This window comes from Neofelis nebulosa, chromosome 15 (assembly GCF_028018385.1).
Source record: "Neofelis nebulosa isolate mNeoNeb1 chromosome 15, mNeoNeb1.pri, whole genome shotgun sequence".
Lineage (NCBI taxonomy): Eukaryota > Metazoa > Chordata > Mammalia > Carnivora > Felidae > Neofelis > Neofelis nebulosa.
Window position 1 is genome coordinate 27,175,501 of NC_080796.1, and position 14,855 is coordinate 27,190,355.

General features: G+C 38.1%; 1 protein-coding gene across 8 annotated transcripts in view; it reads right to left on the reverse strand.

The window, feature by feature from the left end:
- ABL2 (ABL proto-oncogene 2, non-receptor tyrosine kinase) overlaps positions 1-14,855 on the reverse strand; it is a 116,259-nt gene that overhangs the window by 24,637 nt on the left and 76,767 nt on the right. For 2 of the 8 annotated variants that reach the window (XM_058700784.1, XM_058700788.1), the window contains exons 2-3: positions 5,669-5,731; positions 4,279-4,449 (exon numbers count right to left, since the gene is read on the reverse strand). In XM_058700784.1, the coding sequence (XP_058556767.1) occupies positions 4,279-4,449; positions 5,669-5,731 (234 nt within the window). Of the gene's footprint in view, positions 1-4,278; positions 4,450-5,668; positions 5,732-10,704; positions 10,897-14,855 lie in introns of those variants that run through there. The other 6 variants (XM_058700786.1, XM_058700790.1, XM_058700785.1 and 3 more) reach the window with 5 other exon arrangements.

Genomic DNA, 14,855 nt, shown 5'->3' on the forward strand with positions numbered 1-14,855 from the left:
GATCTCTTTAGCTCGTGGCTTAAAGACAAGCAGCACAGTTAGAAATAACCTTCTGGTATTTACTAAAGGTTTTTACACCAACTAAAAAAATGCCATTAGGAAACTCCACGTGTGGTATAGTATGGTGGCATACAAACACAGAAAGGTTCCCAATCCATAAACACAGAGAATACACCGCTGATTGCCAGAGGGGAGAGGGTGTGGCATTGTGCAAAATGGGTGAAGGGGAGTGGGAGATACAGGCTTCCCTACAGAGAATAAACAAGTCACAGGGATAGATGGTACAGCACAGAGAATACAGTCAGTGGCATCGTAATAGAGTTGTGTGGTGACAGACGGTAGCTACACTTGTGGTGAGCACAGCACAACAAATAGAGCAAATCACAGTGTTGTACACCTGGAAGTAATGCAGTATCGTGTGTCAACTATACTTGAATTAAAAAAAGACAGGTTATTCTGGAAAATGACACAGTCTCACCCTTCAAAGAAAAGTTCATTTTTCTCAAAACAGTTTGTCAAGGAATGTATCTTATATACGGTTCAATGTTAACAACAATCAAGGATTAGGGATGAGAAATGTGAAATACAAAGTCACTCTGAAATTTCAGTTGGCACCAAAGCAGCAAGACCATCTACGTAAGAAACAAAAAACAACAAAACAAAATAGAAGCACAAACCACAGAGCTTTCTGTTTTCAGAAAAAAAAAACTGCTTGGGGGGCAGGCGGGCGGTTAGGACTCCCAAAGCACAATCTTGTCTGGGACTCAAGTTTTACCAGTTACAGTTTCCCAACTTCCCTCCCATTCCTTATGAAGATGAGTCAGTCCTACTCATTCCTCTAAAATTAGCGTGTGGGAAGGGAAGCCGCCACTGAAGCCAGAACCCAAGACAAGTTATTCAGAATGTCTTTGCTGTCAACGTCAATGTCCTTAATTTCTCTACTAAAGTTGTGAACCTCAGCTTTAAACTCCCTAATATACATTTTGCCCCTAAACTTACAGCTCAGACAAAACAGGAAAGGTGAAAGAGAGATCATGCACATGGCCCACTAGTTATCGGGCAAAGGCCACTGAGGAAACACTCAAAATCATTATTCTGGCAGTCACTGAACATTTTCAGCAGCCCACAGAAACGTCTACCATAGGATAACTTTATTAGCTCCTACGATCTCATCTTTGACCTGGAAGTGACATTCAATGACAAAAACAGGAGTGTGTACTCATAAAATATACATATGTACACATGAGTAGATAGGAGCATGTGGTGTGGTGGTGGGAATGCACAGATAAATACTCACCAACCATATCTGCAGGTAAAAAACCTCAGTGCTCCTAGAAAAGCTAAATAGAACTTGTTCCTCTATAGCTGTTCTCTATTGTACCACAAGAACTAGAAACGTAAAGAATTAGTATATTACTGTTGCTTCCTTACAAATAACTGCTAACGGTGGGTCATCATTAGCAGGATACAGTCAAAAACCCTGTTTTTGTCTATTTTCCTCTCTTTTAGAAGTTAGGAGGGGAATTTTCTACTCTGGAAGTTTTGAGCACCAGGGAAATTGACGATAGGACTAGTGGGGATGTAAACATGAGCTCTACTGACAGAGGAATGCTGGGAGAACTGTTTTTTTATTTCAAGCAAAAAACAATATTCAAAGGAGGAACTATAATAAGTTGTCATTTTATTTTTAAAATATATTTTCTTCTCCTTTAAAATATAAAATAGCTTTAGCATGACATCATTTTATATTAATAAGAACCTGACAGAAAAATCTGGCTTCTCATGGGTTTCATGAGAAATCCCTGTTTGCCATGAGATAACAAGAATCCCACCCCCTGAGCTGCACTCTAGCGATTGCCATAACTGGTAACTGAGGAGTCAACAGACTTTCTTTATCGATGTTTCCTTGGTGACTGAACTATCTTAGAAAAACCTCACATGAAAAGTCTATCTAGAAAGAATGTTCTGAGTCACTGCTTCACCAACTTCTCCACTGAAGTATCCATAAAGGTAAAAAAAAAAGTGTGTTGTAGCCCGAAGAGACTACTGCACAGTATAAAATTCTTTGAAATCCTTTGTTTTATCCTAAAAGTTCATGTAAAAGTTTCCCCCCATGCATAAACCTCATACACACAGAAATATTATCACCATCCCTTCCCCAAAAACTACCTAAAGTCTTCAAGTAACTTGACACTAGATCACCCGCTTTACTTTTTCTATGCCTCTAAAGCCTCCTGGCACAGATAAATGTGCCCTTACACCCACTCAGGGACACATCTATACCCCAGGTTTGAGTTAAGGGTTTCTTTTGCTTTTGGTTAATCTGGCTGGATTTAAAAAACTGATGCATGTAAAAGTTTTATAAAAGGATAACATTCCCTGAGTGGAGGTCTGCCTTAATCTGGTTTATTCACTTCCATTTAAAGTTTTATTATCAACCTTACAAATAAAAACTGTATGTCTGGCAAATTATCGTTTAAATTAGTTTCATTTAAGTTAAAAATTATCCTTGGGGCATCTGGGTAGCTCAGTCAATTAAGTGTCTGACTTTGGCTCTGGTCATGATCTCGTGGTTCATGGGTTTGAGCCTGTGCTGACAGTTCAGAGCCTGGAGCCTGCTTCAGATTCTGTGTTTCCCTCTCTCTCTGCCCCTCCCTTGCTCATGCTCTCTCTTTCTCAATAATAAATAAACATTAACAAAAAAATTATCCTGAAATATATTTTTCGCAGTAGGAGGCTTTCATAAATTCAGAAGAACAAGCTTAGGTAGATTAGTAATCTAATTCATGTACACAATAAGAATGTCCCATGCTTCTTTCTTTTTTTTACTTTTTTGTATTTTTTTTGTTTTTTTATTATTTTTTATTTTTTAAAGTAATCTCTACACCCAACGTGGGGCTCACTCACAACTCCAGGATTAAAAGTCACATGCTCTACCCACTGAGTCCCAGGCACCTCTCTTTCTCATAGAAGGTCCATATTTTCTGTCCTTATTCAAAAAACTAATAATGAATGATTTTACTTAGTCATGTTCTTAGTGCTCCCTTTTATAAACTTTCTACTAAAATAAATGACTATTCTCTTGAGAGTATTACTGTAATAGAAATCCTTCCTACTATTCCTTTCACTAGCCCATATAAACACAAATGAGAGATTTGTCTAGGCCAGTGCTACTCAAAGCAGGTCCACAATAAGATATGACACTTTGTGCTGGAATGCGAATCACTGGACTACTTCCTTCTTGTTCAAAGTCTTGCTTTGCACCAAGGTGGCTCAGTAGGTTAAGCGTCCGAATTCGGCTCAGGTCATGATCTCACAGTTCGTGGGTTTGATCTCAGGTTGGGCTCTGTGCTGACAGCTCGGAGCCTGGAGCCTGCTTCAGATTCTGTGTCTTCCTCTCTCTATGCCCCTCCCTTGCTTGCACTCTGTCTCTCTTTCAAAAATAAAATAAACATGGAAAGGAAAGGGGAAGAGGGAAGGGGAAGGGGAAGGGGAAAAGAAGGAAAGTCTTGCTCCAAAACCAGAAAATGTCAGCTGAACTAAGTAATATGTAGTATACTTAGTGACATAGTTGGCTTACATATCAGGACCAAGTTCTTAATCTTAACAATGTGGACTGGTAATGAACTATTCTCAGGTAAGCAGTCAGCCCACGGACAACACTTTGAGTAGCACCAGGCTCTGGCAACATGACTCATCTTAGCCACAGTTCAAACAGAAGAGATGGATAGTAAACCTAGTGCCACCTAACACGAATGCTGCATATTACATATAGAACTGAATTCTGAGAATGAGAAAAGTTTATGTATATATCACATGGTGCTTTTTCTTTCTTTTTTAATGTTTATTTATTTTAGAGACAGAGAGACAGAGCACAAGTGGAGGAGGGGCAGAGAGAGCCAGAGACAAAATCTGAAGCAGGCTGCAGGCTCTGACCCGTCAGCACAGAGCCCGACGCGGGGCTCGAACCCACAAACCGTGAGATCATGACCTGGGCCGAAGTCGGATGCTTAACCGACTGAGCCACCCAGGCGCCCCTACATGGTGCTTTTTCTAAAGTACCTTATCTCCGCTTCTCCTTAATAAACCCTATAAAGTAGACAAAGTGACATTATCCCATGTACAGGCTTAAACAAATAAACAAACACGCCAGTGAACCAAAAATATCTGGGCCTAAATCACCTAATTTTAGTCAGAGGCAGAATCTAGAACAGACCCCTTTATTTCTTAAGCACTAATGAAAACTGAAGAGTGAGGAGATGTTACACAGAAGCTCACCTTTAGTGATGCTGAGTGTATTATCACCACTCGCCACAAAATCATAAAGTGCAACAAAGAGATTAGGGTCACTCTCAGTAGCTCCAAGTAAATTCTCCTTGGAGCTCCACCTGATGGCTTCATTCAGTGCCTGGGGTTCAACGTCACAACCATAGGGGCGGTGCAAGGCTTCTGAAAGACATAAAAAGAGAAAGGAATTGACACTAAGTTCAACCATTAAAAATTCATTTGAATTCAGTACATACATAGTATTTTAGCTGCTGGCATATATGTATAGTGAAAGTTCCAAGGTGGAAAAGAACTGTATAATATGGAGTCATGAAGAATGAGCAAATGGCATGGTCTCCTAAGTATGAGAAAAGTCTATTTGTTGAAAATATAACAAGACAAAAGATCCCAAAATGAGCATTTAGCTGTAATTTATCCATATTCACCAAAATCAGAAATAGAAAGAAAAAGTGGTTTTCTCAAAATGAAAAAAGGAAATCTCAAAAAGAAATGGCAATTCATTTCATAAAACATATCAGATATTTTGTGGTGGTGGTGGTGGTTTTAAGAAAGTACAGTTATGTTTTCTAAGTCTTCCCAAACTACCCTTCTTCTTCCCTTGCTCTTTACACATAAAACAAATTCTGGAAAAGATAACAGACTTTAAGAAATATGTACATATTGCATAAACCCAGATCTCCATTTACATATAGAAAAATTATAGAAACAGTGCTTCCAGAAAGAAAAAATACTAACAATATCTGTTAAACAATAGAAAAATATTTTGGTTTAATACAAAATACTCTTGGCATTCCAAAATACCTTTGTATCACTATGCACTGTCTATAATATAATAGCAAACAATTGTTCGTTGTTTTAATGAAAAAGGTTTTATCTTATTTGCTTTTCTTAGATGGTACATTTCTGTAAGTATCTTAATCGAGAACTTAATTGAAGGCTCTAGAAAATATCACCAACAAAGGACATTTGAGTTTCTACCACGTGTAATGGTTGAAGCCTTGTAAGACCTGGTTTCTTCCTCAGGCTTTATGGTTCCTAAATTTAGTCACACTACACAAACAGGTGATCCCTACAAAGATCACCTGCTTCTCACAACCCAGGTCATTTACACAAAAAATACACTATGCCTTCAAAGGTGATTTTCTCGATCACAGAAACTATTTTTAGTGGCTGTCTGCCACTATCCAACTACCTATTGTGACATAACAACACTTTTCTATTATGTCTCTCTCTCCTTCTACTCATTTTTCATGCAAAGTTGACTTTCTTATATTTGAAGAAGAAAAATCCTGGAGTCTGTGGTTTTATTTCTTTTCAAATACATTCCCTCCTCTCCATCTCTACTGCCAATGCCTCAGATCAGATCCCCATCATCTCTCACCTGGACTACTGCCTCCAGTCTTGTCTCCCTCAAAGCCATCCTCCACACAGCTGGCAAAGTGATCTATTTAAAACAAAAATTTGACCATGTCACTCTTCTTAAGATTCTTTAACAGTTCACCATCAAGCTAAAATCTTCTCAATGGCCTCCGAGGTCTTTTATGATTAGGTCTCTACCTACTTCTCCAGCTTTACCTCTCCCCACTCCATACCTCAAATTCTAAACATGAACACACACACAGATGCGTCCTGCTTCTTTGTGCCTTTATTCACAGAGTCCTGGTTACCTGGACTGTGATCTCCTCCCACCCTTCCTTTGACTGCCTGCCTTCTACTCATTTTATAACATTCAGTTCCAGTGTATAACCTCCCCTAGGAAGCCTCACGTGCTCCCCCTCCCCGTACTCTCAAAAGCATTACACTTGCTATATTTGTACCCTTTATCTTTATAAAATCCTCAATTGATTTTTATATCCCAAACTTTACAATGTATTCCTTGATATTAAAACTCTTTTTCTAGCAAGAGTTACATAGGATGTGTTCAATAACTTTTAACTGAATGAATGACCAAATTATACAAACTATAAGTGACGGGAAATAGTGAGATGTATTTTAATCTTAGAATAGCATTAACCAATGTTTTAAAAATGGCTTCATAACTGTCTACAGAAATTCCTGTAGTAGGTTGGATCTGTAATTTTCCTGATAGCTTTAGAGTTTACTTCACTTCTTCACATTCCTTCCTCCTAAGAGGAATGTATCCTTAAAATTTCAGAGCTAATTAAATTTTGTCCCACATTAAGATTATGACAAATCTGAAGTTATGTCCAGATGTCCTGAAAAGTTAACGTGAATCGGATGTATTATTGCTCCTTGTTTACATGCAGTTACAAGGAATGGAAACAGCTGTACTAAAGTAACCAATTAGGATTACCAAACAAATAAAACACCATATTCTATGAAACATCCTTCAAACTGATCACATGTACTAGGGTTTCCTTTATTCTAATAAGAAATCATCCACTCTAGCGGAATTTCCATTGGGCTACAAAATGCCAATCCTTTATTAAAATGAAAAGAACTGCCGAAAAGTATAGAGAATATTTGTAATATTTATCAGGTTCTATAGCGAGTACCACATGATCCACACTGACAAACGTTTCTTGCCAGTAATGGTGGTAACAAGATTAGAATGCTTTGTGATTATTACTCTATTATTCTGTTTAATTATTATCAAACAGTTCAAGTTCATTTTCTTCTTGTTGTATAGAAGTCCCCTTGCTTGAGATAAAGGGTAGAGGAACAAAATCAAGGTTAACAAGAACTTGTGTACTCTCCATGACCAACTTAGAAATAATAATTAAGCAGATATTGAAGCCAACTCTTAAATCCTAGCGAGCCAAAACCAGCAAAAACCATACAATTATACCTTACTTTGTAAAACCCAATATATGAACACTTAAGGTTTACAAAATTAATAATTTTAGTGAACATCTACCATACACCATGCTGAGCTTCAGAATATCAAGATTATAAATCACTAATAACACCATTTGGACTTACTATAAAAGACTACTCTCTGTTCTTTCCCCCAAATCTGCCTCTCCCAAAGAATTCCCTGTCTCAGTCAACAGTAATTCCTTCTTTTCAGCTGCTCAGGCCAAAAGCCTTCAAGTTTGAGTACAAACTTCCAGCTATAACATGAATAAGTTCTGGGCATCTAACATATGATTATAGTTAATAATACTGTATTATATACTTGAAAGTTGCTAAGCCAGCAGACAGTAAATGTTCTCACCACAACATAAGAAATGATAATTACATGTGATGCAGGTACAGCTAATGCTATGGCGGTAATCACTATGCCATATGTAAGTGTATCAAATCAACACACTGTACACCTTAAGCTTACACAATGTTAAATGTCAATTATATCAATAAAGCTGGGGGAAGAGAACCTTGGAATCCCCATGGACTCCTTTTTGCTCTCACATACTACAACCAAACCATAAGGAAATCCTATTGGCGCTGCCTTCAAAAATATACCCAGAATCTATCCACTTCTCACCCCCTCCACTATTTCCTTGTTACCACCATCATCTCTCAGCTAGATTTCCCCACACTCCTGATTTCCATGCCTCTATCCTTATTCTCTCCTGTCTATTCTCAATACACCAGCCAGTGTTTAAAGCGTAAGTCAGATTATGTGACTCCTCTGCTCCAAACTCTGTGATAGCTCCCTACCTTCGAGTGAAATGTGAAAGTCCTTACAAGAGCCTGCAAGGTCCCTTGCAACTTGTCTTGCCCAATTCATCTGCCTACACTCCTCCCTAGTTTACCTCGTTTTGCATACTGGCCTCCCTGCTATTACTCGAACAAGGCAGGCACACTCCTGCCTCCGGACGTTTGTCCTGGCTGTTTCTTCTGTCTAAAACATTCCTCCCCAGACATTCACATGACACTTAACTCAAATGTGACCCTCCTGGTACAGCATTCTCTGACTATTCTATTTTAAAATGCAGCTATTCCTGACAGCACTCCCACATACCCCCCTCCCCATGTCTCCTTCCCTATTTCTCTCCAGAGCTCCTCTTACTACAAACTATATACTTATTACATTCATATATATTATTTAACTGCCCCCAACTAGAGTATCAATTTTATGAGGACAAGGATTTTTGTATGTTTTGTCCACTGATAAATTCCAAGCACCCAGAACAGTGCATGTATGTAAGAGTCTCTCAAAAAACATTTGTTGAATAAATGAATCACGGGTACTGTTATGCTCACATACTGTACCACTATGAGAGGACAGAACAGAAAACCAAACTCTGGATCAGAAAAGGTTTCAGAGAAGAGAAAGCACTTAAATTAGGTGAACAGGAACTGTGCACTCACAGTGCACAGGCTGTCAGTGTGCAAGGACAGGTCTATGACATGTGATTCATCTGAACTGAAGAGAAGCTCCATCAAGCTTGAAATGTTTGTTAAAGGCATGAAGTTCAGTTTCTTCAAAACCACACTATTTGAAAAATGGCAAAGAGCACAATTTGATGCAAACTTAATAAGATGTATAGAGGCCAAACAATACTGTACCTTTCTCAAATATACAAAATAACAAACACAGGATAAAAGTTATTTTTGAGGCCAAAGTACTAAAAGAACCATGACTTGGAAAACAATCCTTTTCACTCCCCACCCCGGTTCTTCCCATCTCTACTTTTATGATTTTTTTGGTCAAGTCAAAGATCTTATTTCCTTCCTTTCTTCTTTCTTCCCCCTCACTCTTGTTCTCATAGAACTAATAAGGGTCAATTTCCTGTACAATCCGTCTGCACAGGATATCCATTTAAACGCCATCCTATCCGCTAAGCATCAAACAAAAGGAAAAATGTTCCAAAGACAGAAAACATCCTAACATTTTCCTGAGGCCAAGAATGAACACGTATTAAATCATAAAGAACTAAATGCAGGAGGACAAGCTAAGGAATGGGGGGGGGGGGAGGGGGAAGCCTATAGGAAGAGCAAGTAAATAACAGTGGTATCCAGCGGGTCGTAGTCTATGTCACTTTCCTCGTCAGCTTAAAAAAGACACATCTGGATGATTCAGATGTACTGAGCCTATATAAATGCAAGTGTGAAGGCTGGAAATAGTTTTGAAAAATGTGAAATCACTGCTATATATTAGGTATGCATTATATTACATAATGGGTTAATTTTTCGTTAATCACGGTTTTTGAGGTAGATTATGGAGCTAAGATGAGACAATGATATAGGACCCAGGGAGCAGAAATAGGGTTGTTAAGTAAAGGTTGATTTTATTACTTTTTTCTACTGACAGGCTTGCAGAAGACAATAAAAATAAGGCAAAACATAGAAACGGCAGTTTTTAAAAAGTAAATTATCAGGATTAAACTAGTTAAAATCTAGAATAAAACTCAGACTCAAATTCAGAGAAAATTCCTAAATTTAATGTTTAATTTTATTAAAAAACACTTTTCACCAATCAGTCGTTCAATAACTTTTATCAGTTTAATTAGAAATTGTCAGATAGTGGGGCACCTGGGTGGCTCAGCTGGTTAAGCGTCCAACTTCGGCTCAGGTCATGATCTCACGGTTCATGCGTTCAAGCCCCATGTCTGGCTCTGTGCTGACAGCTGGGAGCTTGGAGCCTGCTTTGGATTCTGTGTTTCCCTCTCTCTCTGCCCCTCCCCTGCTCACACTCTGTCTCTCTCTCTCACTCAAAAATAAATAAAACGGTAAAAAAAAATTTTAAGAAACTTGTCAGATAGTAACTGGAGAAATAAATATACAAAATTTTCAGTTGAGGCATTTCTAAGCATTTTACAAACCCTTATCTTGCCAGAATTCTACTTTACCTGGCTGCATATTCTCTGAGAAGCTAATACTTTTTTTTACTTTTTTTTTTTTTTTTTTTTGGAAAGAGCATGTGAGTGGGGGAGAGGGACAGAGCGGGAGAGGGAGAGAGACAGACAGACAGAGAGAGAGAATGAGAATCTTAAGGGATCCTGAGCCGAAATCAAGAGTTAGATGATCAACAAACTGAGCCACCCAGGTGCCCCCAAAGCTAATACTTTTTAATACTGTTTATGTAAGGTGGTTGGAAAAATCATTCAACAGTTCTCAAGGTAACTTAAGTACTTCATCTCAAGCCATATGTATCTTAACACCACAAAATACTACATATCACTCATTTATTCTTTCCTTCAGTAAGTACTTACTGAGATCCTACTATGAAATACCAGAAAAAAAGCAAATCGTTCCTAAATGGATGATGAAGTATAAACCTGCAGAGAAAAGTTTCCTTGGAGAAAACCTGTTTACAATAAACCACCACATACGCTTTTAAAAGAGGGAAACGCCCTAAGGAGACTCATCTTTTGCATCACTTAAATTAACTTCACTGGTCGAAACTGACGACAGTAACAGGAGTAGAGAAAATTTTTTGAAATCTCCATTCATGTTTGATTATTTTGAGTATCAACCCTCCCCCAAACTATCACCTTTGAACCATACCTGTCACGTTGGGTAGAGCAGTTTCTGAGGCCTCACTACTGCACAGGCAGCAAAGCGATGTGTCCTGATCTCTGCCATAACTATTGGGTGGAAGCAGGAATGTTCCAAGGACCATTCCTCTGCCCAGAAGCACAGAAGTTAAACTGTTCTATGTAGAGGAAGTCTTAGAATTCCACTCCCTGACAAGCAATACCACATGCATGTGACATTTACTCATATACTCAGTGGCCAGAGGAAACCAATAGAAGGGTAAGCATTTACAAGTCCCAAAGTGGGCGGAGAGTAACCCAAAGGAAAGTGTCTAGTAATCAGCAAAGACTGAGTCAGATCGAAGTTACTTCAGAAGAACCTTTGGAAATGTTTTGAAAAATAAGTAAAAACCAACATACACATGAGTAACAAATACAAAAATATGTAGGGATTAGTATATATGGATGGGATTTCTTTCCTAAATGGATGATGAAGTAAGCCTGTAGAGAAAAGTTTCCTCGGAAGAAACCTGTTTACAATAAAACACCACATACACTTTTAAAAGAGGAAACGCCCTAAGGAGACTCATCTTTTGCATCACTTAAATTAGCTCAAGTAACCACAAATCCAAAGTGAAAGAAATAGTTACAATCTGATTCATGAACAAAGAAACCAGGAAATGACTGCCTTCACTAACATTTCGGCTCTACAGCTTAATACGGTTAAAAATACAGCATGAAAAAAATATATGGCATGATTGCAACATGGATGGACCTAGAGGGTATTGTGGTAAGTGAAAATAGACTGAGAAAGACAAATACCATGATTTTATTTATATGTGGAATCTAAAAAACAAATGAGTACACAAAAAGCAGAAACAGACCCATAAATACAGAGAACCAATGGTTGTCAGGGAGAAGGGGGTGGGCAGATGGGCATTTGGATGAAGGGGAGTAGGAGACACAGGCTTCCAGTGGTGGAAGAAATAAGTCATGGGGGTGGAAGACACAGCATAAGGAGAGAACACTCAATGGTATTGTGACAGCACTGTGTCAGCTGGTGACTACATTTAATGGTGAGCACAGTCAAATCACTATGTCTGTACACCTGAAACTAATACAACATTGTGCTAAGTATACTTCAATTTAAAAATAACATTTTAGGGTACCTGGGGGGCTCAGTTTAAGCGTCTGACTTCGGCTCAGGTCATGATCTCACTGTTTGTGAGTTCGAGCCCCATACTGGGCTCTGTGCTGACAGCTCAGAGCCTGGAGCCTGCTTCAGATTCTGTGTGTCCCTCTCTCTCTGCCCCTCCCCAACTAGTGCTCTGTCTCTCAAAAAATAAAAAACGTTGAAAATAAAAAAATAAAAATAACATTAAGAAAATAAAAAACTGACACGATAATGTTGAAAACTTCTGAGTGTTAACACTTATAAGTTTTTTTTTTCCTTAATTGTTTTAAATGTTTACTTTTGAGAGTGAGCAGGGGAGGGTCAGAGAGAGAGGGAGACACAGAATATGAAGCAGGCTCCAAGCTGTCAGCACAGAGCCTGATGCAGGGCTCGAACTCACAAACGACTTGAGCTGAGGTCAGACGCTCAACCAACTGAGCCACCCAGGCCCCCCCAAACTTTTAAAAGTTGTAAAAGTAAAAAGCTAGTCTTTATTAATATAAGGAACAAAGTTAAGTAAAATGTAAAAATCTGAAAATAAGAGTAACTTGTTGAGAATTAAGCTAGGAAAATCTGCAAATAATACACTAAATTATTTAGTGGTGTCATCTACAAAAATAACACAAGAATTTTTGTAACTATACAGTTAAGAACACTCATTGATCAACATTTACTAAGTACCTACTATGTACCAGCCACTGTGCTAGGTTTCAGGTCAACAAAAGAAACAGGGTAAAACTGTAAGATACCAGGACTGAAATAGCCTTCCATGAAGTTGAAACAAATTATAATGTCACCTCAGAGAAAGAATGTCTCTGACATAGGTAATTATTAATAGCTTAAAAAAACAAAGCTTATACTTTCAATAAAATGACCCTTTATAAAACCAGTATTGTTAACATCACAGAAAAAGCAAGAGTTAAATGACTAATGGTTACCTCAATTAATGACTCAGTGTTCAAACACCAGGTTGAATTTCTCCTTCCCTAGATTATAAAAAATATAAGAGAAAGGAGCTCCATAATCCATATTCTAAACATATCTATATTCCATACCACGTAATTTACTATTCAGTTAGTAAATCTGCTCTTCAATTTACCAATAATTAATAGTTACAACTTAGGAAACTAGAAAAATTAAGAAACTACAAAAGCATAATGTAAAGAAAACGAATATTTTTGTGCTGCTATGCTGCTTCCATCTAACCCATGTAATAGCTTTTAAACGTTTTAAAGAATAAAATGAAGACTGCATACAAAACTAATCACCAAAAAATGATACATGAAAGCCTAAGAAAATTAAACTCAACAAAAGTATTAGTAAGACACGTTTTTTTTTTTTTTTTAATTTTAATGTGTTTTTATTTTTGAGGGAGAGAGGGAGGGAGGGAAGGGCAGAGAAAGAGAGAGAGAGAGAGAGAGAGAGAGAGAGAGAGAGAGAGAGAGAGAGAGAGAGAGAGAGAGAACACACATGAGCAGGGGAGGGGTAGAGAGAGAGGGGGACCCAAAATCTGAAGCAGGCTCCTGGCTCTGAGCTATCAGCACAGAGTCCGATATGGGGCTCAAACTCACAAACTGTGAGATCATGACCTGAGCCAAAGTCGGATGCTTAACCAACTGAGTCACCCAGGCACCCCAAGACATGTTCTCATTTTAAAAATTCTTTTTCAGTTTATAACAGTGATACATGCTCATTATAGGAGATTTGAGAACTATATATAAATAGAAAGGCAACAGCATATCACCCACTTCTACATCCTCATTTGTTGAATTATTAAAGTAACATTGATACCTTTGCATTTGGCTCTTTTAATCTGCATAGTGTTTCATTCATTCAGCCAATATTTACTGAGTGCCTACTAAGTGCAAAGCACTTTACTAGACAGGAAATATCTATTAGATGCTAAGCAAGAAATAAAGTCCATGAGAGATGAAGATAACAGGCTGGGAGGGGAGGAATTTCACTACTTTAAAGAAGGTGACATTTAAGTAAATGCCAAAAGCAAAAGAAGAATCTAAGCAGAGAGAATATAGCAAGTGCAAAAACCTAAAAGTAGGAAAGAACCTATAGGAAATGAAAAGTGTGGCCTGTAACTGAGAAAGTCAGAAAAGAAGCATGAAAAGAAGTTAGTAAGGTAGACTGGCTGGATGACCAGATCAAGCCCATAAGGGTTTAGGATTCTTTTCCAAATACAATGGTAATTCACTGAATAGTTTTATGCCAGGAGGTCATATGTTCTGACTTCCATTTTGTAAAAGACAAACACTCTGGCTACCGGGCAGGGAAAAAAATGGATTAGATAAGAAATAACATCAGAAATAGGTAAATATGCAACAGTTCGAGAATGGACTCACACTGGCTTGGAAAAGAACGGTGTCATGAAGACAAAAGTGGAAGAATTTAAAGATCCAGTTTACAGATGGAACTGACAGGGCTCACAGATCACTTAGATACGAGGTAAGATGAGGGTGAAAATAAAGAAAAGCTGCCAAGTTGCAGGCTTGAATAAGTGGGCAGATGGCTATGTAATTTACTCGAAACCAAGAGGGCTGTAAATCAAAAGTTCCACTGTAGACAAGTAAATGTGAGGGATATAACTAAGCACCTTGATCTACAAATCCGAGGCTCAGAGAAGATCTTGGGTGTCAGACATCAGCATATAGATGGTGTCTAAAACCATGAATCTGGATGAGATCACTTAGGGAATCAAGAGTTAGGTGAAAGTACAGGATCATGCTTAGAGGGGGAACGATGACTTCAATACTGCAGATTTCTCATTTGAAACATGGAGGCTACAAAGAAGGGAAAAAACATGATCTTAAGTGCTTAGAGAAAAAACTGTCAACCCAAAATTCTCTGTCCACAGAAAACATCCTTCAGAAATGAAAGTGAAATAAAGACATCCTCAGCTAAAGGGAATAACTTGTTGTCAGTAGATACGCTCTCAAAAAATTCCATTCAGACATAATGGAAATAATACCAAAAGGAAATTTTCGAATATTAGGAAT